The sequence below is a fragment of the Camelina sativa genome, chromosome 8 (genome assembly GCF_030686135.1).
Source record: "Camelina sativa cultivar CO46 ecotype springtype chromosome 8, ASM3068613v1".
NCBI lineage: Eukaryota > Viridiplantae > Streptophyta > Magnoliopsida > Brassicales > Brassicaceae > Camelina > Camelina sativa.
In genome coordinates this window covers 5,957,541-5,981,130 of record NC_141887.1, presented here as the reverse complement: position 1 = coordinate 5,981,130, position 23,590 = coordinate 5,957,541, and the positions used below count along the sequence as shown (strand labels likewise).

Here is a 23,590-nt window from a genome sequence, read left to right as displayed (position 1 = left end):
AAACTGACACGTCGGATTTGGATTTGTATATCCAAAACCACAAGTGGAATTTTAAAAAGCCAGGCTGTCACCTGAGAAGTCAGAATAGTAAAACGCAGCGTTTTAATAAATGAAGTCGAAGATCTTTTAATACGACCTTCTGGTTCTATTAGAGGATTATGGGCTCCGGGGACACAGCGATGCCACGTGTCATCTTCGTGAAATATCACTTTTTTTGGGAGGTACTTTATCTTCTTCGCTTCTTCTGCTCATACTCTCAAAGCTTCTACGAATTATCTCAAAAGCTTTGCTACAATGGAGGCGAGTGCGAACGAACCAGCTATTAAAAGCTTGAAATCCTTTCAGTCAGGACCGATACCGAACTTTTTCGTGTCTCTTTCATCGGCATTTACGCAAACACCTCTTGTGCGTTCGAGCAAACCTAATTTGCTACTTTTACCACAAGCTGCAGACTCTGTCAAAATGATTCAGGACTTTCATCGGTCTCTGGTATCCGCTACTGAGAAATTCTCAGGGTTTGTCCATTCGCTTGCCTCTAAGAACCCTCTCTTTCAGGAAGCGGTTCGTCTTTCGTCCGAGTTTCGTGTTCTGTGCGATGAGGTAACTTCTCTTTCCCTGCTTATTGCATATTGACATAATGAATGGTTTGTGTGGAAACGAGTTTCTTCACTTCTTGTGGTTAAGTTAAGAAGATAATTATGTGTTTCCGATGAACTAGCCTCAGCTTCTGATTGTTACTGTAATGGGTGAACAACCTTTTTGGTTTCTGTTTTTGGAAAAAATGGATCATTTTTAAACAGCCAGTAGTTTGGATCATATACGAAGACTATGAGATTGATGTATAGACCACTTAGCTTTTGTTGGACATGAGTTGTATATGTCCAAGTTTGGATCTTTTTGGTTATATTCTTCACTACATCTAAGTAATATTGAAGATGAACTCAAACTCGGTGTTAGGATTAGTCAGGGATATGTTTGAGTGTGGTTTTTGGTTATTAAAGATGAAGAAGAGCCTTGTGTTGTGTATTTCAGATTCGTTTGAGAAACACTTCAAGGGTGAGGTTTGCAATGTCTAATCATGGATTTGCTGCGGTACTGCCTGGAGATTCAGTTGCAGGTTTGGTGGTCGCTAATGGGTTGATAAATTTTCTCAACATATATAACACCATCCTCGTTGTCCGTCTTGTACTCACCTGGTTTCCTAGTGCTCCTCCTGCCATTGTTAACCCCCTCAGGTTAAAAACTTTCCTTACTGTTTTCCTGCTTGTATTGGGAAAACTCCCACTACATTTTTTAAATCTTATCCAGGTTTAAAACTTGCCTTACTGTTTTCCTGCTTGTATTGGGAAATGCCACTACATTTTTTAAATCTTATCCAGGTTTAAAAGATTTGAACACTCCCTGGGAACAAAACCTAGATCATATATTTCCTATTTGTCATTGCAGAAGTTAATCTATATGCTTGATTTAGAGGGAGTTTTGTTTGGGAAAAACTTGGTCCTCTTCTTATATATGGCCAACTCTTGAATTGTCTAAGGATTGGTTAAAACCCCTGATGGATCTTACCCTCTCTAGTTGATTGCTAAATTATGTGTATGTTGCCATTGTATCAGCACTTTGTGTGATCCATACTTGAACGTATTCCGGGGATTCATACCACCTCTTGGAGGATTAGATTTGTCTCCCATTTTGGCGTTCCTTGTTCTCAATGCCTTTACCAGCTCTGCTATGGCACTTCCTTGCGAACTCCCGCCTGCAGAAGGAGCGGCTCCTTCTCCATCTTCTGGTGAGACAAAGTGGATGCGAAGGAGAAGGTTGAGCAAGGACCACAGACCGACCTCAGCTTCTATGAACTGAACCTGTCTAAAAAATCGACCTTTCGAGTAATTGTATTCTCATCTTTTGTATTTCCGAGTTTTTGTATAAATTTTCTTTAGAAAATGAATAAAAGAGTTGTGTTCCTGATATACAAGAAATATTGTAAAACTTTGCAAAAGATGAGCTTTTCTTCTTCATTCTGTGGCGTCAAATCAACTTTCACTCAAGTTCTCTAAGCAGAGGCTTTGCACATCAAGACGAAAACAAGAACGATGAGTATGACAAGCAACCCACCAAACGAACCACATAGCCTGTGAATCCAGTAAGGATCAAACCTGGTCAAGCTCGGGTCATAATACAGGGACGAGGCAATAGCCAAAATCAACAAGAGGAGAAGCACAGAGAGGCAAAACATAAAGCTGAAGAGTTCTTCTTCCTCTTCTTGATCTTCCTCTGATAAGCTATCAATGTAGAGAGGCGAGAGCACGGCTAGTACCGACAAGCTTATTGCCAAAAGCTTCCATGACGTTGTAAACCTCCCCATCATCGGGTTAGACAATCCCGTTTCCATCCAAAAAAATTTAAAACACCAAATGTTTAACTTTCTTTACAATCCTCAAGAAAAGATCTGAAGGAAAATGGTTTGTTTCTTGTTAAATAATCAGTACACAAGTTGCAGGATAGTTTCGAGTATCAGTTTAGGTGGTATGGTTACTATCAACACTGAGAAAAGGAAGATTCTTTTGTTTCTGGTTGAACAGTAATGACCACACATTGCTAAAATATTCCATGGTATCGTATGCTTAATACTTTTCTTTTAGTTCTATCTTTTTACAAAAAAAGCAGAGCCCAAAAGACATTATACCACTGTTTCTATATCACTACCTTTTGTATAACTATGAACCTCTACAACAGATAATTTGGTCCTAACAATGCAGCGGTTCATCAATTCAGAGCTATATATACACATCGCCAAAACTTGTCCACTCATCAGAAGAACTTGGCGCCAACATTTGGGTGAGAGTCCTCAAGGTGAGCATAAAGTGAAGTCATTTTCAATCCGGTGATATGAATCTGTGATCTAGAAAGTTCTTCAAGAAATGCATTCTCCACCTACAACGACAATACCGCCACTAAATAAACAAAAAAAAGCACAAGTGGGAGCTTAACTAAATGTTTCTCAACTAATATCGTACCTGTGTCCATCCAAATAGCTTGAGTGATTTAAGTGACGAGCAGCAACTCAAAATCCGTCGTAGGTCCTCTTCTGTGAGCTTTCGACACCACGAGAGGTCCAAATACTTCAACCTCTTACAAACTTTGGCAAGCGAAAAGGCAGTATCTGGACCAACCTATCGTAACAAAACTCCTTTAAACACTCTTGGGGACAAACCAGCTTAGAAATGAACGAGACTTTAGTTAACTAGAACACTCACATCTACGACTTTGTTTAGGCAGAGTTGGTTAAAAGAACCTCCCAAGACTTCAAGAAACGCAGCAACAGCTTCGTCACTGTCAAAGGATGCCCCCAAAGATTGACATTCAAAACAAACAGTCTACAAAATTTATGTAAAGAAAGAAACATTGTGAGACTTGTGCAAACCTAAATCTGTTATTTCCAAATATGACTGAGTTCAAAGATTTGCATCCCTCGGTAAGAAATTCCAATGACTTATCAGTCAACTTCCTCAATTCTGAGATGTCAAGAGCTTCTAACTTCTTACAATATCTCCCAATATGCCAAATGCAGTCATCAGTCAACTCACTAGTTTACCATAGAGAACACCAAAAACAAAAAACATTAGTTTCCAGCATTGGTAACGATTTGAGTCTTTTCGAGGCCTCAACAAAAGAGTAACTTACTGGCAATTAGCGAGAGATAGATCAGTGAGATTAGAGCAACTGAACATAAAGAAGGCTCTAAGAACACCATCATTAACACAATCGAGTCCTGCAACCGAGAGATAGTTCAATTTCTGGAACTTATACAGGCTGTTAGTGAACTCTTTACACCGTTTCATCCCTTGGCATCCTCCAATACTAAGTCCTTTAAGAGTGGTTCTAAAGATATCCGCAAGAGTCTTCAAAGCTCGGGAAGTGAGAAGAGAGCAGTGAGAGAGGTTAATAAACTGAAGCAGAGGAGAACAAGACGCGATAAAGGTCAATAATGCATAGTCTGTCAAAGAGAATGCTCCTTGAAGAGATAGCGTAGTCAACGAAGGGAACCCTTTAGGCGAACGTTTCAAGAACTCGGTTATCGAGTAATCCGTAATAGCTCGTCCGCAAAGATCAAGAATCAACACCTGAAAGAGTAGTAACAAAAATTTACAAATTTCAAGATTTGCTAACAAAACTCCCAATTCCTACTAGCAAACGGATTTTGGAATTACGTACCTTCAAGGTATCTCTACCAGAATCACACAAGATCTTAACCAAGTCATCCTCAGTTAAACCAACGCAGTTACTCGCACGAACCTCACAGGGAGAGTCATCAATCAAAAGATGCATAAAACGTGCGTCTAGTTTGCCAAAACCACTAACATGACCCGAGAGCTTCTTCCTCAAGTGATCAGGAACAAGTTTCAAAGACTTGATTGCTTCACAGTTCTTAGCAAGAGCTCTCACACTCAAATCCGTAAGCATTGGAGCTTTCCTCTGTATAACCAGATCAATCTCCATATCATCATTACTACTTGTAGTAGAGATCTCATCTCTTCTCATCTTGATCACTTCCTTAGCTTTCTGAAACTCGTTTCTCTCTTCCTCCTCATCTCTCTTAACATCATCATCATCAGCTTCATCCTTCTTTTTCTCAACAGTCTCATGATCAGAATGCAAACTAAGAGCAAACTTTTTCGCGGCAATGTAGTCTTGTTTATTTTTTCTTCGTTTCTCTCTCTCTTCAGCCCACTTTGCATACCAATCTTTGAAGTAAGGTTTAGGATCATGAGAACCGGTGATGCTCTCTAGTTCCTCCATCTCGTCGTGTTGCAACCCTAGTGATATACCTTGACGATTAGCCTCCTTCGCTGCTATGAGAAGTGCTCCGATTATGTCTGCATCTGTGCTCATCCGTCGATTTTCTCGAGAATCGTTAGGAGAATTCGATGGATTCATCTTGGAGAGATCGAGTCGAATCTGAATCTGAATCTTCTTCTTGATGGTTAGGGGATGAATGAATCAGAAAAGAGAGAAAAAAAAAACAAGACGTGTATTTATACCTTACTGAATTGACCTCATTAGTCAACTCCTCTTGTTATTGGTTAATGGTTATATAAAATATATATATATATATATATATATATATATTACTGAGCATGCAGATAATTTATTGATTATTTTCTGAACAAATTGGAGAAATTTTTCAACTAATATTTTTTAAAAAATTAAGATAATTGGAGTATACATCTAATTAGGGTTTTAAGATTTGTTTGAAAGACTTATTTAACAAATTAGGAAGTAGGAACTAATAAATGTGTGATTACTAAATTCAGAACAGCAGAAGAAGTTAAGTCCTTCTCCTCCAACTCTACCATGGGCTCATTAGGATCTTAGGCCCATTTTGGTAAACCTACTTCTACTTTTCTATTCCAATTGCTTCAAGAGCCATGCCCTGGCATTCTCAATCAAACTTTTATGGTTAAGGACTTGGTTAACAACAGTTACGGAAATCATTTTATATCGTTTGGAAACAAATACTTTTCTTTTTCTTTGTTTAATGTTTTTTTTTTCTGTTTGATATTTTTGAAAGAAACAATGTGTATATACATATTACTATGGGGATATATAGATTACAGATTAGCAAAGTCACATGGAAGATTTCATATCAATAAAAACAAAAATGAAGATTTCATTGTAGATTGATATAATGAATACTAGTGTTTTCTTGTCTCTCTGATCAACTTGTTTATAGTGTGGTATCAAAGCTAGCTACCTATTTTTTATTTTATTTTTCTAACTTTGGACTTCATATGAAATGGAAAAAAGAAAAAAAATCATAGGAAATCTTCATCCTATCTATCATTTGTTCATTTGTCTTTGTATATACGAACTACAAAGTATACAACGTCAAAGATCGATATCCTTTATACAATAAACCTTCTAAAATATTATAACATCAAATCTAAAATATTTTTTATTAATTTATTAAAGATACTAATTAATCGAAAAAATTGTTGGAACCAAAACATTTACTAAATAAGTGAGTTATTAATTTATAACGGTTTTACTGTATATACAATTGGGTCTTTTTTACTTTCTTATTTTTTTTTCTTCTTATTTATTGAGAATATTAATAAGAACTGAATTTAATTAGGAGGGTAGGGACCAAGTCATATATATAAGGACTTTGGATGATTGTTAAATCCAAAATCCATAACAGCAACAACGTGTGCAAGTAGATGGCCTTCCAAATTTGGATTGTTTTGAGAAAATATAAGTTTTCATGTAAAATCATCATGAATAATTTATTTTTCATATATCTATAATAAATTTAGGGAAGGGGGTTCTTATTCAAAATACCATTTTATAGTGATGGCATTTTAGAATATTCCATTTTTGCTAATATATTATGGATTTGCCATTTTCTAACATTGAAAAAGTTCATATTAATCTTTTTTATTTTGCTAACGTACTTTATAACAAATACTATATTTTAAGAAAAAAATAGAACCGACTAAACCCAAACATAACATGATAATCATATGTTCAATAGTATTTTGTAGCTCAAAAATGACAAATTCATAAGATTTTTAGACAAAATGACAAAATCAATGCCATCATAAAAAATGACAAATCCATAATTAATTCTTTATTTTTTTGTAATTATTGACAGATTTTTCTACTTAAAAAAAACTAATGGCATATATAGTCATATTATTTTCTAAGATCTCAAGAATATAGCTTTTGTCACAAAAATGATTTTGAGTGTCACCTAATAAATACGGTGATTCGAATATGATATTGGTGAAAATATTGATATTTAATCAAACAACAAATACAGTGATTTACTTCAATCTCGTTATAAAGAAATGAATGAAAAACCCATAACTCTGCAGTTCAATTAAAATTTACAAATAATGTTCATATGTGTGAGAGTGTCTGTCTATGTATAGTTCATACATACCGTGTTGGGCATATCACATCACATCATTGTAATGTCGTTGTGGAGAGATAGAGATATGAAAACTGAAAAGTATGTGAATCGAAATCGTTGAATGTGGAATGGTCCTTCCTAAAAGAATAGCTGTAATTGAACTCTATATGACATCGTTTTCTAGTGGACCACGATATATTCAACACATATACACAAATACTATTTCGTTTTGTATGTTTGTGGCAGTAAAGTTGTAGATTGAGAGTTTTTGTGAATTTATATAGTAACGGCAAGTCCGAGGACGTAAATCGAAAGTATCTTTATGATAATTGTCTTCTCATCGTTGTTCGATTGTGCTCTATTCTTTTTTTTACTTTAAAGTTTCAATTTTTCGTTTCACTTTGTCTTTTTTTTTTTTTTCTCTCTTTGAAGTTTTCATTTCTTGGACACTAAAACTTTATCTTTCTTTTCATTTTATGGGGGAATCATAGTTATTCTTTTGGTTAATTAATTTAATTCGCTACAAAGCAAGTTAAAATTCACATGCATAAAGTATCTCCATTCACGTGTCAAACGGAACGTAATTCCATAAAACCCAACCCACACAAACTAATTTTCGCGATGGAAAAATCTCAACAAAAAAAAAATGGTTTAAAAACATACATAACCAACTGTCATCAAAAATCAAATTCATCAGTCATGACAACTTTATAAAGATGTATCTCACCATACCATTATTTTATGAATTCAAGTTTGAATTTTGGTCTCCCATTACCCCACTAGAACTCAGGATTTCAAGATTTTAACCCAAATATTAGTTGTCTCCAAGTTGAAGAGTACCTTTAAATACACTTCAAATCTAATAAATAGTTCAAGAAAAAGATTGAACCATTATTAATCTGTAGCATATTATTTACATCTATTTAAATTTGGTTCCAGATCTCAATTTCATTATAATTTGTTTTTTATTCGTTACCAAAAAAACTTCGGACTTATACAATACAAGCAAAACTAATTTAGAGAGGGAAAAACTATTTTTGTGAGCTATTTTGAAAAATAAAACTGTAATATGAAGGATTGAATAGAAGGTTCGAAATTCAAACCTTCATCCTTAAAGCCAAGACATAAAGCAATAACAAACTAATTAGCTAATGAGAAGTTTGGAAATAAAAATCGGCATATGGCCGGGTTTACCACCATAAATCATAATCTGTTTTGGTCGACGAAAATAATGCGTCGTTAATGTGTCTAGTACTCTAGTTACAGAATGTGTCTAGTACTCTAGTTACAGTTTTATGCAAAAAAAATAGATTAAATTACTTATTAGAAGATAGCCTAATCATAAAAGACCTACTAAGCCAATTATATATTAAAACTAATATAATAAGTTATTTATTGCATAATACCTTTCCTCGATTTAGACAAATCAAAGCTATAAAATAGTAAGAATTAAGAACGTATTTGGCTTGTAGTGACCCATAAGCAGCAAATAAAGTAGTTAAAAATTTGAAGAACACGTCCGTGCATGCATGGCACGTTTAGCAGAGAACGTACTAGGAATGCTCTTGCATGGGAAATTCTTTGCCATTGTTTATTTAGTAGTATATGATTTGCCTCTTACAATGAAATCATCATATTACTTACAATGAAATCATCATCTTATAATTGCGTTATCTAAAGCTGTGAACAAATATATAAAAATTAGAATCTCATCTTTTGTGAAAGAGAAGAAACAAACAGAAAAGCAACGGGAAAAGAAAAGTTGTTAGAGGAAAAATAATTTATTCTATTATTTTGTTGGGAGTGGGGAAAATCAAGTAAGATTTTGGTTCGAAATCCAAAATTTTGAAATCTTTTTTTTTTCTTGTTTTTTTATACGAAGATTTATCCACTTACATGCGACAAGCTTTCACATTTTTTCATTTAAAAGGGCACTTTCTTTGTTGAACAGAGATTGTAGTTCTCTAAGAAAGGGAGTTATGACATCACTAAAAGATGTTAAAATATTGGCTTCTTTCACCAAATTAAATATCCTTTTTGTGACTTGTGTGTGTGGGACTTATCATATTTATTTTCTGCACGTTTGATGGCTTAAAAATATAGTATTTGTTTTGAATTTTTGCAACCGAGTGAGATTAATTAACAGATATCTTTTTCTACTTCGTAAACTAGTAAAAATGTTTTGTATTGTTATGGATATATTTGTGTGTTTTTTGTAGCCAAAAATTTTTTTGTTACAGATTTGTGACAAAATTAATTAATAACTATTTGGTAGCAGTAAATTTTACCCTCGTAGCTAACTGTCGCAATTTGCTACAATTTAAATACTAATTGAAAAGTAGCAAATTGTTACTATTTGATACTTTTTTGTTGTAGCTATTTGTTACATAGTTAGCTACACAGTTAGTTGTCATAAACTTGTTACAATTTGGAAAAATATGTCTAATTTAGTGTTGAAGTTAATTGTTATTAAAAAGTGACAAAAAAATATAAACAAAATTTTTTATAATTTAAATAAAATTTTTCTTTCAATGTAAACAAAAACATCAACTACTCTTCTCTAATCTCTTCAGCTCTCTCTTTTAAGTTCTTGCTCAACATCACTTCATCATCTTTGCTTGAGGTTGAATGCCTTAGTTCTTCAAGACCTTTTGTAGCTTCTGCAAACAGAGTAAAAATAGAAGTTTAGTATGGTTTGCAGAAGATATCCAATTACTCCAAGGAAAATAACTCTGTCCACATTGTCACTGCATATACGCATAGAAGTGAGAAGTCACTCACATGTTACGGTTACGGTGATGGTGCGTAACCATAACTCATATTGGAAACTCAAAAGAAAAAAATCCAAAAGCAGCATCATGGGACATCTCTTGTGTTATATTAATCAATTTTAATTAGAGGAATATTAGACCCAACATAGAGAAGTAGAATATACAAGTTGAGTCTTATAACAAGGTTTATAGTTTACCTGAAAACAACCAACTTGTGGGTTCTCCTTGTGTTCTTCAGATGCTAAGTGAGTGTTGTGATTTGCCTTGAAGTCGCAAGACAACTGCTCTTTTACAACATCCTCTTTCTTGTTCTTTTCTTGTAGTTTCTTGAAGAACTAACAGATATAGCCACAGCAAAAGAGAGCTTTATTAAACAAAACGCAGAATTAAACATGATACAGAAAAGTCAGTTCCACGAGATGAGGATACACAACCTGCAACTTCATGTAATCACAGAAAAGTGAGTTCCACGAGATAGCCAATGAATTACAAAACAGTGACAAGCTCTAAACGATAATTACATCCCAGCTCCAGACTAATAGGCAATACTCAAAGAACAATTCAATAACCACAAATAAAATGCAAATCAAACTGAAAGAAACAATATTCACCTCTGTTTCAGCTCATTAGCAGATTCTCTTAAAAGATCCGCCCAATCCTGCAATTTGGAGAGTCCAAAATTCCAGATTATTAGATATAGAAACTAAAATAAAGACAGATTGGTAACAGATCTATACATACAAACTGCAATTGCCCAAAAAACTGAGTTCATTCATAGCCTAAGAACAAGGTGAATCGGATAGAGAACTCTTGGCTATGAACTAAAATAACATGTGGTAATAAGTAAAATTAAGTAGCCCGAGAATCAATCAGAGGATGAGAATCAATTTTGTGAGGAGTGTGGATTTGAATAATTCAAACCTGAAAGTAGCAACGGAGAGAGATCGAGAAGGATGATGATTATGGTAGTTACGGAGACCAATACGACGTGGTTTTTGGGCAAACGACGGTGGTTGATCTCTTTCAACAACTGAAACAGAGCTTCTCTTCTCAAATCTCCACCAGCTGCGAACGTGTTTGGTTGTACCGCAAAGTGATTCATCTTTCCGAAATTTTCAAACAAAAAATTTAAAATAACCTGATTCACATGAATTTTGAAAATTAGATCTCTAAGCAATAAAAAAAAAAACACAGGATCTGAATCTGGATTAACAACAAGTCGAGAACAGTTCCGTTAATTCTGAAAGCCAAATTCACAGATCTGAAGGATTTTGCTTCCCCTTAGTCGGTCTAAACTTTTTTTTTCTTTTTTCTTTTTTTGTCTCCAATTAACCACTGTAAAAAGGGACATGTTATTGTGCTTTTTTTGTAAGTAATTTTTTACTACAATCTGTGACATTTTATGTTAGTGTGAACCATTGCTACACCATTTTGTGTTTCTAAATTTGTAATAATTTTGCTACAATTTATCTATGTTACTATTTGTCATTATATAGCTATATTTAGTAACCAATTAGCTACAAATTCTATTAACTAAAATTTTGTCACTAATTTGTAACTATTTGTAGTTAAAATTTGATATTATTTTTTTTTTGTAGCAAAAGACGTAACTATATAATCAAAATTTACTAGTGGTATTATGTAAGACCAAAAGTCGATTTGAAGTTTTCTTTTCAGGCAAACTAATTTTAGTGATCTATCTAGCTATGCTTGGTTTGATATCTTCCAACTAGCTTTACGTTATCTTTATGGGCATGTGAGCTTTTTTCCAAAAGGAAAACGGAAAATAGAAGACAAAAGAATCAGAATCTCTTACAAAAATTAATATATATGATTATCAACAATAACAAAAATATAAGCAAAGGAAAAAAACAAAAAAAAACAATATATTGTGTGTGTAAAAAAATGTTATCTTTTTGATAATATATGTAGAAAGGTTGGTGAAGCTCAAAACCTTTTTCGTTGATTCTTTTGTGGTAAGAAGAGAAGAATCTGATGCCCCAAATCTACAAGTCTTATTAATTAACTTTTCTTTCTCTCGTAAAATGGCAAACCAAAAAAGAGAGTAATATGGAATAACGAGTCAAGTAAACCTTCCGAGACTGATCAACGGATCCATCTTTTTATTTTTTTTCAAACTATTCATATGCGAAACACTATCCCAATCATGATTCATGTAACGGTTGCACGATTAGTCGTAAAGAATCTCCTACATACCAAGTTGTATACATTTGATCAATTGGTTTCATACTCTCCTTTTCTTTTAAATCGTCTTTCTCACCAATTCATATCTATTGTCAATACCACTCGCGTGCTATATAACATGGCATTGATATGGACATCATCTAATTTGCTTGCCGTCGACATCTTTATATATATAACTTGTTCGATTTAAAATTGGTAGATTTCGCTATCACATCACAGAATTATACAAGTAACAACAGTACTCTATATATGAATCTGAACTTTGACTGGAAAAGTCTACGGCATGTCACAATCTTTTAAATAAAAGTTGGAAAAAAAAAACAGCTTCACTTTTTTTCTATCATACACTCCATCCGTTTCAAAATATAGGATGTTTTAACTAAAACACACAGATTAAGAAGTCATTACTTTTAACAAATTCAACCAATCAGAAATAATACTGCATAATATAAAATACTAAACTAATCTAAAAGTTGCATCGAAAATTGAAAACATTCTATATTATGAAACAAAAAACTTCTCTAAAACATCTTATATTTTGAAACGGAGAGAGTAATAAATTTTAATTTTTTGCCACATATCATCATCAAGTGCATACATTATTCGAGCCGTCCAAATCGAATAGTATATAGGACATATAAGAATTTAGTAGAAATTATCCAAAATAGGGTCGTAGTCACAATAGTATCATGGACCGGCTCCAATATGGATGGTGGGTGATTGATTTGGTTGATCCATTTATAGATTTTGGATTAATTATTGAGACAGCATGTGAAGACACTATCTTTTCAATGTCTATCAATTCTCTCATGCATCTCTTATCCTAAATCTAACGAGGTCATGAAGCATAGAAACTTATGTGGAAATATAGGGATACGTAATTCAAAGGGAAGTGTTAACATATAAAATGAAAACAATACGAAAGAATAATCAGTTTTTTATTAACGTATTAAACAAGATAGCATTTATTTCAGCAATGAGGTCGACAACCTAACTCTTCAAAACTCCAATTTTTTCAACAATGTCTCTTTCCATCTCTTTTTTTTCTATCATAGTACCATATATATATCATTCGAGATTGTTAGACAATCTTCTCACTTAATGGACGGGTTAAAAGAAAATGATTACATTAGTATTAGTGTCACTAGAGTCAACATATATTAAAGGATAAATTAGATTCCAAGATAATATTTTAAACCAAAATAAGAACGTTTTTCTTGTTATGTTCTTCATAACTAGACATGACTCATACGCTGATACTGAGACGATAGGCCATTTTTATAAGAAACACAGTTGATTTTTTTTTTCTTGGGAGAAAGAAAAATACAGACAAAACATACATTAAGCCCACAAAACTCAAGAATACAAAAGAAAAGGAAAAGGAAAAAAAAAACAATATGAGGGGTCAAGGAGACCTATTGAAAATTTTTTGGCCGGGTGAAAGGATAGCCATAGGATCAAACATAGCTTTCCTGTCAACAAATCTCGACCATCGGTTTCCAAAATGGCGAATCCATTCCTCTCGAGACTTGTAATGAGGAAGATACAATTTGAAATCTGTTCCATTTCTGACACACCAATGAACGATCTCTTGGTTTTGAGCTACCAATTTCTCAACCGATGAAGCTTTTGTACACGGCGGCACGAACCGAAGCAATGCCACAATGTAGAATATCTCTCCTTCCGGCACTTCCACCGACATCCGGTCATCCCACCTGATTACCAAAAAAAAATCCGACCAAATTACTTATTTAATCATTCATATCCTCTCGATTGGTTTTATTTCTTACGTCAACTAGTTTGGTACCAGCAAATCTCATTTTCCACATAAAGTAAAAATATATAAAGTCACAAAACTACCCTTGGGTAAACTACAATAGAAAAGGCTATTTTAGAAAAAGTAAATAAAAAGAAATTACATCAAAGTGGGTCTCAGAAGCGTATCATTGTCCCCACAGATTTTTCATATTTCGAACTCTTTCCCTATACGACGCTAACCTTAACGACGGTTACAATACAACTCCTTCACCCACCCAACCGTAATACCTAATACGGTATCGTATTAGTTTAGTTTTTTGATCTCGCCTACAAAATCTAAACGACCTCACTATATTCCAACTTTTTTGTACTTATAAAACCGCACGTGTGCCAGTGCCACGTTTCGCGACAATTTGTTGATCACACTCGCTGACTTGTGTGGTGCCTTAAAAGTTTACGCATGCACGACTAATCATCACACGTGACAAACACGTGCAATGAAAAAAACTAACTAGACCGATCTTGTTTTAGTCTTTTGGATAGGTGCCTTGTCTAACCAAAAATGAAAAAAGAGAGAGAGAGAGAGAGAGAGAGAGCAATATTCACCTGCTTCGCAAGAGTGGGTACACTAGCATCGGCCCATTGACTCCGTTCTTGACAAGTTCTTTAAACACCGTCCGGTTAAATTCTCCGATGTCTCGCTTCGACACGAAGAGGTTAAGCCACGGGTGGGGCGTTTCCCACGTGCCGATCTCCTTGGCGATCTCCTCGGACCGTTTAACCCGAAGTAAAAAGTCAACGTAAGACAGATCTACCTCAAACCTTAATCCTTCAATAAATCTTAGCCGTTCGATCAATCTCTCCACCCTCTACTCAAAAGTCAAAACAAAAAAAAATGAATCAGTCAGGGGTGTTTTGGTACATTCAGGATAATTCTGGATAAAACGATGGCCAGATTTTAGCCGGGACCGTTTGAAATCAAATCATCAATGTTTTTTTACTAAGAACGTTTACATGCTACAATTACAATTTTCACCCTTTACGTCCCATACCGCACGACCAATAGACACGTCACACGTATTGAAGTTAACCTAAATAATTGAGTAGCAGCAAAAAGCAAGTGATCTGAAAATATGGGTTTCATGAGAAAGACAACAAAAGCATAAAGGAAAAAAAGGAAAAGAAAGAAAAAAAAAAAAAAAAAAAAGAAGAAGACAAATGTCGTATTCGTAATAGCGTGGTTACGACAAGGGCATTAGAGAGAAGCACATATATAGAGTAAATATTTTTATGTCAGACAATCCAAAATCGAAGATACATTACCCAATGTCTCGTCAGTTTCATATTATGCAGTCAGACAAGAGACTGTATAATTCCCTTTCCCACCCTATTATATTTCCTTAATTATAAAATATTACAAAAAAAATTCTAATGTTTTCTTTTTGAATTTTATGTTGTAATCATGGAGGTCGAGAAAACTCAATGCGGTCCTATATGAAATACGTGTCGTATGACTGTAAGCGAACTAGAAAGAAAGAAAAAGAGTCCGTTGATTTGATCCGACGGTCAACTTCACACTTCATCTAAGGTCAATTTCGGTCAAACAAGGTTTCTAGAACATCAGAAGGTTCCACCACCGTCGGATCATTATTCAATCAAAGATGAACGGTTCTTGAATTTTTAAATAATGTTAAAAAGAGTTATTATTATTTATTTACCTTGTCGACGGTTGAGTTGGAATCGGAGTCTCTGTAGTGAAGACAGAGTTCGAGGCAATAAAGAACCGACCCAGAAGATTGTGGGAGTCGGGTCGGGTCAAAATCATGATCCGGGTGGAGCGGAACAGTCGGCCATCCGTTGACCGGGTCATCACCGTTGACGAACACGAATCCTTCCACGTAATCGAACGATGACGACTCGTCCTTCTGACTCACTAGCCACTCGGCATCCCGAGTGAACTCGTCGAACTCGGTGTATACTACTCTTATCCATCTCACCTAATTAATACAAATTAAAATATATATTTATTTTGATTGGATTATACCAAAAATATATATATAATTTGATATTATGAAAATAAAATATATATATATATATATAATTAGTAATCTACCATATCTGGAGCTGGCTGTAGCAAAACCCTAGCTCTGGTGATGATACCAAACTGGCCAAGACCACCTAAAACGGAGAAGAAGAGCTCAGAGTTCTCAACCTCCGAGCAAGTGACGACGTCTCCGTTTCCCGTTATGACGTCTAACTCCGTTACATTCGACGTCTGTGGTCCGTAACGGAACGCTTGTCCACTAACGCCGGCATTGGACAACGTCCCACCCACCGTCAGCCCGAGGTAATCAGTCCACGACCTCGGAGCCAAACCGTACTCCGAAACGCACCGTTTCAACACATTTTCCCATAATGCCCCTCCGGAGACATCGACGTACGCCGTGTCACCACAAAACCCCACCTCGAAATGATTCTCCGCCGTGGAGCTCATATCGACGACGAGTCCTCCTTCCGCCATGGCTTGGCCGTTGATGGAATGGCCGTTTCCGCGAGCCGCCACCGTGAGTTTATCCGACCTCAGAGCCGCTTTCACCGCTCCGGCAATATCCTCCGGTCCCACGGGTCTCACCACGGCAAGTGGCTTCACACAGTTCATGCCGCCGAAATCCCTCCCGGCGATATCAGCGGCTGCGCCGCCGCACAGGATTTCTCCTTGGATGTTAAGTGACTCAGAAACGCCATCAGTAGATAATACGGCGGCGGTGACGGCGGAGGTAGCCTCGGCGTCGTTATCCAAGAAGTATGGTTCTATGTAAGCTATCATTTTTGTTTGGTGTGTGTGTGTGTGTGTGATTGTGTGTAAATGCTAAATTGAGAGACTCTAATGTAGATGGAAGCTTTTAGGCTTTTGGTACCAAACCTTTTTTTGTTTGTCTGTGGTGAGAGAGAAGCTTGTGTGGCTTAGCTATAAATAGCGACTGAGGTTATAGCTTTTGGACTGTTTTTTAATTGTGATGAATTTTTTAATTTCATTCGGCCGTTGAAATGCAATACTTTTAATAACGTCTTTTTAAAAAAAACTTATGTTATTTTAAACGAAGATATTGATTTTAAAATGTCTCTTAATATTGTCAACACTGAGTTAATTAAAAGGAGGAAAAAAAACAAAGAGAAAAAGAAAAAGATTTCAACCGTTCTTAAAAGAATGGTTAAAGGATCCTCAAAATCTGTCCCGTACCGAAAAAGAAAAAATTAAAAACAAAAAAGAAAACAAGAAAAATCTATGAAATTTATTGTGTAAGAAAGTTGGTATGTATGTATGCTTACGGCATTATAGAGAGATGACGTAGTTATTGTTTTTTGTCCAATGAGCCAAGAAGCTGAGTTTTCTAGTTTCTACCACCATCCGTAACTCACGTTAAGCTTAAGTTGAAATTGTTGGCCTCAAATAAGAAGAGCACTTGCTGAACTAATGGGTTTAAATTATTAATATTGTTGGCCTCAAATAAGAAGAGCACTTGCTGAACTAATGGGTTTAAATTATTAATACTAGTACTCTTCTGTCCCATAAAGATTAATGTTTTGGAACATTTTTTTATCCCACAAAAACTGATGTTTTGTAAATTTCAAAAAGTAATCATTAAAAATATTTAAAATTTTGAATTGTTATTGGTTTAAAATTAAATAATATTTTTTTAATCAAATAAACTAATATATTTAAAGTCAGTAATCATTATTTTCTTAAAATGTGTAAAATATTCTAATGACATAGAGAATATCATTTAAACAACAGTTACATACAACACGGTTAAGAATTTTCTAAGAGACTTCGGTGATTAGGAAAGATGCAGTAAAAGATGATGAAAGTGAAAAACAGTTAAGTTTAACAGTTAGTAATAACAAAGACTGTTAATAGTAAAAGAATGTCACAAAAACATAACATAACATATAAAAAATAATTTTATTCTTAGGATTTTATTATTTTATGATAATACTATAAATGAGTATTATTTTGAAAAAAGAAAAAAAAAATCCGAACTCTAAATGGTTGCAAAAACCATTTGATTGTATGGTGGTTGACAACCTCCAAATTTTTTCTTCTAACCATGCTTAGAGATTCTTCCTTTGGAAATTTTCATCTTCCATTTGGTTAATAATTTTTAAGACGGTTCAAATTCAACCGTCAGTAGATGGATTTAAATGTCTTAAGATTACCACTAAAACCAGTTTGACCAACAACAAAAAAAAACCACTATAAAACCAGTAAATTTTATTTGTTGAGACAAAAAACAGTGTTGTGTATGAAGTTAAAAATTTGATCAAAAAAAAAAAATGTATGAAGTTAAAATAGGTTTGGATTTTGAAAGATAAGATATTTAATTCCTTTTCATCTAATCTTTTAAAACTTAAACACAAAATTTGGAATTTACACATTGATCCTAAACTATTTGATAAAACTTTTGGACAACAAAAAGTAAAAAAGATTATGGAGGTTGTAGATGATAACATTGTGTCATTCCCATCCCGAAATTTTAGCTATGGTTGATTGATGAGAATCACTAGCTCTGGTTTAAGAAAATATATAGTTGTTTTCCAATATAATTCATGTACGTAAATGAGTTCAGGATTAACACAAATTTTAATTTACTGTTTTTGATCACGATACATTTCTCATATCCGTACTGAGTCATTTGTAAAAAAATGTATATGTTGAACGCCACAACAAAATAGTATATATCATCGATATAGTGGAACTAAACCTACGTACTGTACATACATACGTAGAAGTAGTTACCAAAAATAACTGAGATAAATAATTTTTGGAAAATCTACAATTTTTATTTTTATCTGTATGTCTACAAAATCATATACAAAGGCTAATATAGAAAACAAATACTTTTTAAAATTTCACTTGAGAAACAGCTCTTAAATGCTATGAAGAAACCGCTCGTTAGCAAGTTTTTATTTTGTATGTCAATATAAAGATTTAAATTATTAGTTTTTAGTTTTAATCTACACTTTTCCAAAATCACTGTAATCAGATTTCGTTGTTGTCTAAAAAAATCACTATATATTTATCAAAAATGTCTTTTATAAATATAGAGAATTATATGAGTTATCGCAAGAATTACAAAGTTGGACTTAGTATTAATATATAAGTACATTAGGATAACGAAAAATCCCAAGATTGGGTCAAATTGCGCAATTAATTTACTATTCAGAAGAAGACAAGATCCAATACAATCGTGTTCACAACTTCTCGACTTCTAGAAGAAGTACATCACCTGATGAATCCCTCTCCTCCCACCTTAACTAATTTACCTAATTAAGTAGTTATAACTTACGAGAGGATTAATAAATTAAAGAAAACGACATAACAGTCTAAAGTCTAAACAGTAGCCAGAACAACGAAACTTTTACTTGACAAGCTTGCGATGTTTCTTCGTTTGAAAGAAAGAATTTGGTCATTGCTTCTTTGAATCCACCATCTCATTTGGGATATTAGTGCAACGAAAAAAAACTTTCATTATCCTGTAAATGAAGCAAAATGCTTTGAAATTTTGAAAATCAGAATATTCATGAATATGCAAATCTAACATATTATGAAATAATAAATTTAATGTATAATATGTATAAAAATATATTTTAAGTGAGTGTTATCTCATTGACTTTTAAAGTTTTAATCATATAAAAACAAGAGATTTTGTGACGATTCCTAAATTAACTTTTTAAACATGTGAAAGAATCATTTATTCTTTTTTATTTGTTAAAGGGTATAATCGTTTATTCTTAGTTCTTACTATTTAAAATGTTTATAGTGGTTGTCCATAGTTAAATCTGAAATATAAGAATTTAAACAAAACTTATTGTCCTATATATGTTATTTTATTAAACATATAAGGTTTAGAAGATTAGGTAAAAAATTTACATGTTGAGACTGTAGATTGTGTTAATCCGGTAATAAACCATACATTTAAGTTTCGTTTCTTTATCACAAACAAAAATTTGAAATTATTGACTAACCTTTGTACTACTAATTCCCATTTATTTCTCATGCATAAAGTAAAACGTTAATGATGTTAAAAAAAAAAAAGTAAACGTAAAAGAATTGACGACATGTGTCTATCTTATTCACAACCTTCAATTATTGTGGGTTTATTATTATTGTTTTACAATAATCGTGGGGCAGGCAAATGTAACTTTATGGGTTGATTCTGGTATACCACCCCAACCATAGCACTTCTTCAATAAATATCATAGATTTTTTATCTCTTTTTTGAACATTATAAACTATATTTTTCTCCATTAAACATCACAAACTATATATTTTCTTCTAATTACAACATAACAATTCTAAATTATGATTAGACTTAGTAAACCTATAATTACATTTTGAAAACCACGTTCACATTAAGTGAACCAAAAAAACAGAACCCACGATCAGTTTTCTTCTTCTCCATATCAAAGTCCCAAAATCTTAGGGTTCTCTCTTCCTCTCAATTTATCACAACAACTACTCACTTCTCTTTCTCTCGATTTTCCTGGTACGGTCTCTCTCTCCTTTCATAGTTTCTCTCTCTCTTGTTAGTCTAGATTTTTTTTTTGTCAAAAGCTTAGAGCTGTTACTTTTTCAGTTATCCGATGAACGAAGAAGACATGGATGCGATGCAACACGACACGAAAATGGAAAATATTGATAACAATCTTAGTGAAGAAAACGAAGATGACTGCAAATTAGAAAAAAACAAAAGAGAGGGTAAGAAAAAGAAAAACGACGATGAAGCGGAAGATGATGAAGATGGAGTAGATCGGTTTGAGTTTGAAGTAGAAGATTCGTAGGAAATTTTGTTGATGAATTGTCTGTTGGTCGAAATGAAATTCCAGATAGTTCCGATGAAGAGGAAGATCCGATTGTTTTACGAGATAGAAGAATCCGAAGGAACAGAGTTGATAAATTATATATTGGTCAATTGTTCTTCAATGGTGTTGAGTTCAAAGAGGCTGTAATTGAGTATGCTTTAAACTCAGGGAATAATGTGGTTCAAGGAAGATGGGAGAAGACAAGGCTTGAATTCAAGTGTGGCGTTGTTGGCAAGTGTAAGTGGAGGGTGTATTGCTCTTATGATGAGCCCAGAAAAATGTGGGTGGTGAAAACGAAATATCGAAAGCACAGTTGTACTCCGAATGAGAGATGCAGGCTACTTAGAAGTCTGGTTATTGCAAGGCTTTTCATGGACAAGCTAAGAGTAAATCCTAAATTCATGCCTCTAGAACAAACAAAACAAAAAAATTGTCAATTTTGGTCGCAAGTTGCAACCCCTCCCAAGTCCCAACGCGATTCAGCGAGGCTGTCCTGCACCAGACAAGCCTACCAATTTAGGAAATTATATGTTAAGCTGACCTTTTTTTTTTTTTTGAAAAAGAGTTAATTGTTAAGCTGACTTTGATTAAAGATAAATGGAAGTTGGTGAGTTCTAGGGGTCAATGTCAGAGCGCAAGGCTGCTAGCTTTAAAGTTGATTGAGAAGGAGTATGAAGAACAGTTTGCTCACATTCGTGGCTATGCCAAAGAGATTATGTCTACAAATCCTGGATCAACTGCCATTGTTGAAACTATACCTAACTCTATCAATGAAGATGTTTTCAACCGCTTTTATGTTTTTTTTGAAAGAACACGCACACTTTGGAGAGGTTCTTGTCGACCAATTATCGGGCTTGATGGTACATTCTTGAAGACTGCAGTGAAAGGAGTGTTGTTGGCTGCAATTGGTCATGACGCAAACAATCAGATTTATCCACTTGCTTGGGCTGTGGTACAATCTGAAACTGGGGATAACTGGTTATGGTTCCTCCAGCAACTCAAGGCTGATTTAAAACTCAAAGATGGTGAATGATTTGTTTTGATCTCTGATAAATCAAGGGTACATATCAAAATTTTGACTTATCTCTCTGTTTTGTCCTTTCTTTCTAACGTAACAACCTATGTGTTGTATTTTTTATTTTTTTTTTACTTTCAGGGACTCATCAGTTCAGTGCAAACGGAATTGCCTAAAGCTGAACATAGATTTTGTGTGAAACACATCATTGAGAACTTGAAGAATAAGCATCCACAAAAAGATATGATCAAACCATTAATATAGCAACTAGCTTGGAGCTACAACAAGACTGAGTTTAAAGAGAATCTCAACAAAGTGAAAGAGTATAATGTTGACGTCTACGATTCAGTGATGAAAAAGAAACCCGAGACGTGGTCAAGAGCTTTCTTTAAACTTGGAAGCAACTGTGAGGATGTTGATAACAACGCCACAAAATCATTCAACGCATCAATTACAAAAGCAAGGGCTAAGGCAATGATTCCAATGTTGGAGACAATTAGGAGGCAAGCTATGCATCAAATGGTGAAGAGGCAAAATAAATCCAAGAATCACGAAGGAAGATTTACAAAGTATGTTGCCAAGATTCTCGCAGAGCAGAAGAAAGATGCAAACAAGTGTGATACAACTCCCGCAACTCATGGAGTATACGAGGTTATGCTTTATGGGAATAAGAATTCAGTGAACACGAAAAGAAGAACATGTACATGTGGTAAATGGCAAATCAGTGGGATTCCATGTGAGCATGCTTATGGAGCAATGATTGATTATGATATGAATGTTGAAGATTATGTATCAGGATTTTTCAGCACTGATTTGTGGCGAGACAATTACGAGCAGTCCATACATCCAATGAGAAGGCCAAGATTCTGGATGACATCTATGTATCGCTTGGTAACAGCACCACCTGAGCCTATACTACCCGGGAAGAAAAAAATAAATAGACAGAAGACATATCAAAGGATTAAAGGAAAACACGAGTCACCGAAGAAGAAAACAATAAAAGAAACACTTGGAAGGAAGGGACGCATTATACGTTGTTCGTCTTGTGGTGAAACTGGTCATAATGCAGCTGGGTGTAAAAAATATCCAAAGGAAAAGACAAAGATACAAAGAACTACTGAGGTATGATCCTTTTCTTTTGCTTTTGTTATTTTTCTGGTTCGTTTGATAATTGTTTGTATTTATTTTTTAGGTCGGGTCATCATCATATCAAGTACCTGATACAATCTCTCTCACGCAACCATCGCAAACAAGCACCGACATGGTGGTTTATGAGTAAAATTTTTAACGTAGCTATGAACGTTTCCTTTAGCTTAGTTTTGCAAACATGAATGATACCTTTTGGAGTTTTTGTTATTTTGGTGATAGTTTTTGCTTTTTCGAAACCATCGTTTTATACATCTTAACATTAGATTACTTTAATATTGAAAAAGCAATTTCAGAAATCTTGTTAGCGTTCAAGAAATTTTAATGGAAATATAAACCCTAAGATTTTGGGACTTTGATATGAAGAAGAAGGAGACTGATTGTGGGTTCTGTTTTTTTGGTTCACTTAAAGTAAACGTGGTTTTCAAAACGTGATTATCGGTTTACTAAGTCTAATCACAATTTAGAGTCGCTATGTTGTAATTAGAAGATAATATATTGTTTGTGATGTTTAATGGAGAAAAATATAGTTTATGGTGTTCAGAAAAGAGGCAAAGAGTTTATAATGTTTATCGAAGAAGTAGTATAGTTAGGGTAGTATACCAGAGTCAACCCTAACTTTATCATATGAATTTCGCTGACTTGGGTATGTATTAAAAGGGAAAAGAAAAAGGTTTGTGACCGACCCAACTTAACCATTATAATATAAAGATCTTGGAGGGGCAATTCCCAAATTCCGCCTGAAATAAATTAAGTAATTCCGGATTGTTGTCCGATAAAGTAATTTAACAACATCTATTTAACCTTTTGAAATATATACACGAATTCAGTATGTTTTCTTTAAAAATTAAGAACGAGCAAACAAATTATATGTGAAAAGATAAATTTGAAGTTCTACATTATTTTTACTAGAACTCA

General features: G+C 34.1%; 4 protein-coding genes, 1 long non-coding RNA gene and 1 pseudogene across 7 annotated transcripts; 2 read left to right on the top strand and 4 right to left on the bottom strand.

The window, feature by feature from the left end:
• The first annotated feature begins 20 nt into the window (after nucleotides 1-20).
• LOC104706478 (ylmG homolog protein 2, chloroplastic-like) lies at nucleotides 21-2,015 on the top strand. The gene is made up of 3 exons (XM_010422677.3): nucleotides 21-600; nucleotides 1,033-1,235; nucleotides 1,614-2,015. Exons 1-3 carry the CDS (start codon nucleotides 295-297, stop codon nucleotides 1,855-1,857), a joined length of 753 nt encoding a protein of 250 aa, XP_010420979.1. The 5' UTR covers nucleotides 21-294; the 3' UTR covers nucleotides 1,858-2,015.
• LOC104706479 (uncharacterized) lies at nucleotides 1,916-2,501 on the bottom strand. The gene has a single exon (XM_010422678.3). The coding sequence runs from the start codon at nucleotides 2,387-2,389 to the stop codon at nucleotides 2,051-2,053; it is 339 nt and encodes a 112-aa protein (XP_010420980.1). The 5' UTR covers nucleotides 2,390-2,501; the 3' UTR covers nucleotides 1,916-2,050.
• A 40-nt stretch (nucleotides 2,502-2,541) lies between these two features.
• Nucleotides 2,542-4,961, bottom strand: LOC104706477 (uncharacterized). Its single transcript, XM_087462522.1, has 6 exons — nucleotides 4,213-4,961; nucleotides 3,682-4,121; nucleotides 3,422-3,583; nucleotides 3,255-3,330; nucleotides 3,015-3,170; nucleotides 2,542-2,931 (listed from the first exon to the last, which is right to left on the bottom strand). Exons 1-6 carry the CDS (start codon nucleotides 4,933-4,935, stop codon nucleotides 2,809-2,811), a joined length of 1,680 nt encoding a protein of 559 aa, XP_087318648.1. The 5' UTR covers nucleotides 4,936-4,961; the 3' UTR covers nucleotides 2,542-2,808.
• A 4,379-nt stretch (nucleotides 4,962-9,340) lies between these two features.
• On the bottom strand, nucleotides 9,341-11,398 carry LOC104706476 (uncharacterized). Of its 3 annotated transcripts, XR_015564201.1 has the most exons (5): nucleotides 10,606-11,147; nucleotides 10,296-10,342; nucleotides 10,119-10,219; nucleotides 9,882-10,019; nucleotides 9,341-9,573 (listed from the first exon to the last, which is right to left on the bottom strand). It is a non-coding gene; the product is annotated as an uncharacterized LOC104706476 (long non-coding RNA). The 3 variants fall into 3 exon arrangements; XR_015564202.1 differs by lacking the exon at nucleotides 10,119-10,219 and having other exon boundaries at nucleotides 9,882-10,118; nucleotides 10,606-11,398; XR_754449.3 differs by lacking the exon at nucleotides 10,119-10,219 and having other exon boundaries at nucleotides 10,606-11,145.
• A 1,766-nt stretch (nucleotides 11,399-13,164) lies between these two features.
• On the bottom strand, nucleotides 13,165-16,695 carry LOC104706475 (cytokinin dehydrogenase 7). The gene is made up of 4 exons (XM_010422674.3): nucleotides 15,761-16,695; nucleotides 15,366-15,644; nucleotides 14,254-14,516; nucleotides 13,165-13,604 (listed from the first exon to the last, which is right to left on the bottom strand). Exons 1-4 carry the CDS (start codon nucleotides 16,472-16,474, stop codon nucleotides 13,295-13,297), a joined length of 1,566 nt encoding a protein of 521 aa, XP_010420976.1. The 5' UTR covers nucleotides 16,475-16,695; the 3' UTR covers nucleotides 13,165-13,294.
• A 3,597-nt stretch (nucleotides 16,696-20,292) lies between these two features.
• Nucleotides 20,293-22,805, top strand: LOC104709268 (uncharacterized; annotated as a pseudogene).
• The last annotated feature ends 785 nt before the right edge of the window (nucleotides 22,806-23,590 follow it).

Bases quoted from the DNA above. Each gene is read 5' to 3' on its own strand.
- LOC104706478 (XM_010422677.3), top strand. From the start codon at position 295: ATGGAGGCGAGTGCGAACGAACCAGCTATTAAAAGCTTGAAATCCTTT. The intron at 601-1,032 runs GTAACTTCTCTT...TGTGTATTTCAG, and splicing joins TTCGTGTTCTGTGCGATGAG to ATTCGTTTGAGAAACACTTC. The intron at 1,236-1,613 runs GTTAAAAACTTT...CCATTGTATCAG, and splicing joins GCCATTGTTAACCCCCTCAG to CACTTTGTGTGATCCATACT.
- LOC104706479 (XM_010422678.3), bottom strand. From the start codon at position 2,389: ATGGAAACGGGATTGTCTAACCCGATGATGGGGAGGTTTACAACGTCA.
- LOC104706477 (XM_087462522.1), bottom strand. From the start codon at position 4,935: ATGAATCCATCGAATTCTCCTAACGATTCTCGAGAAAATCGACGGATG. The intron at 4,122-4,212 runs GTACGTAATTCC...CTACTCTTTCAG, and splicing joins CTGGTAGAGATACCTTGAAG to GTGTTGATTCTTGATCTTTG. The intron at 3,331-3,421 runs GTTTGCACAAGT...ATCCTTTGACAG, and splicing joins TTTGGAAATAACAGATTTAG to TGACGAAGCTGTTGCTGCGT.
- LOC104706475 (XM_010422674.3), bottom strand. From the start codon at position 16,474: ATGATAGCTTACATAGAACCATACTTCTTGGATAACGACGCCGAGGCT. The intron at 15,645-15,760 runs GTAGATTACTAA...TGTATTAATTAG, and splicing joins TACAGCCAGCTCCAGATATG to GTGAGATGGATAAGAGTAGT. The intron at 13,605-14,253 runs GTGAATATTGCT...TTTGGTAATCAG, and splicing joins TACCCACTCTTGCGAAGCAG to GTGGGATGACCGGATGTCGG.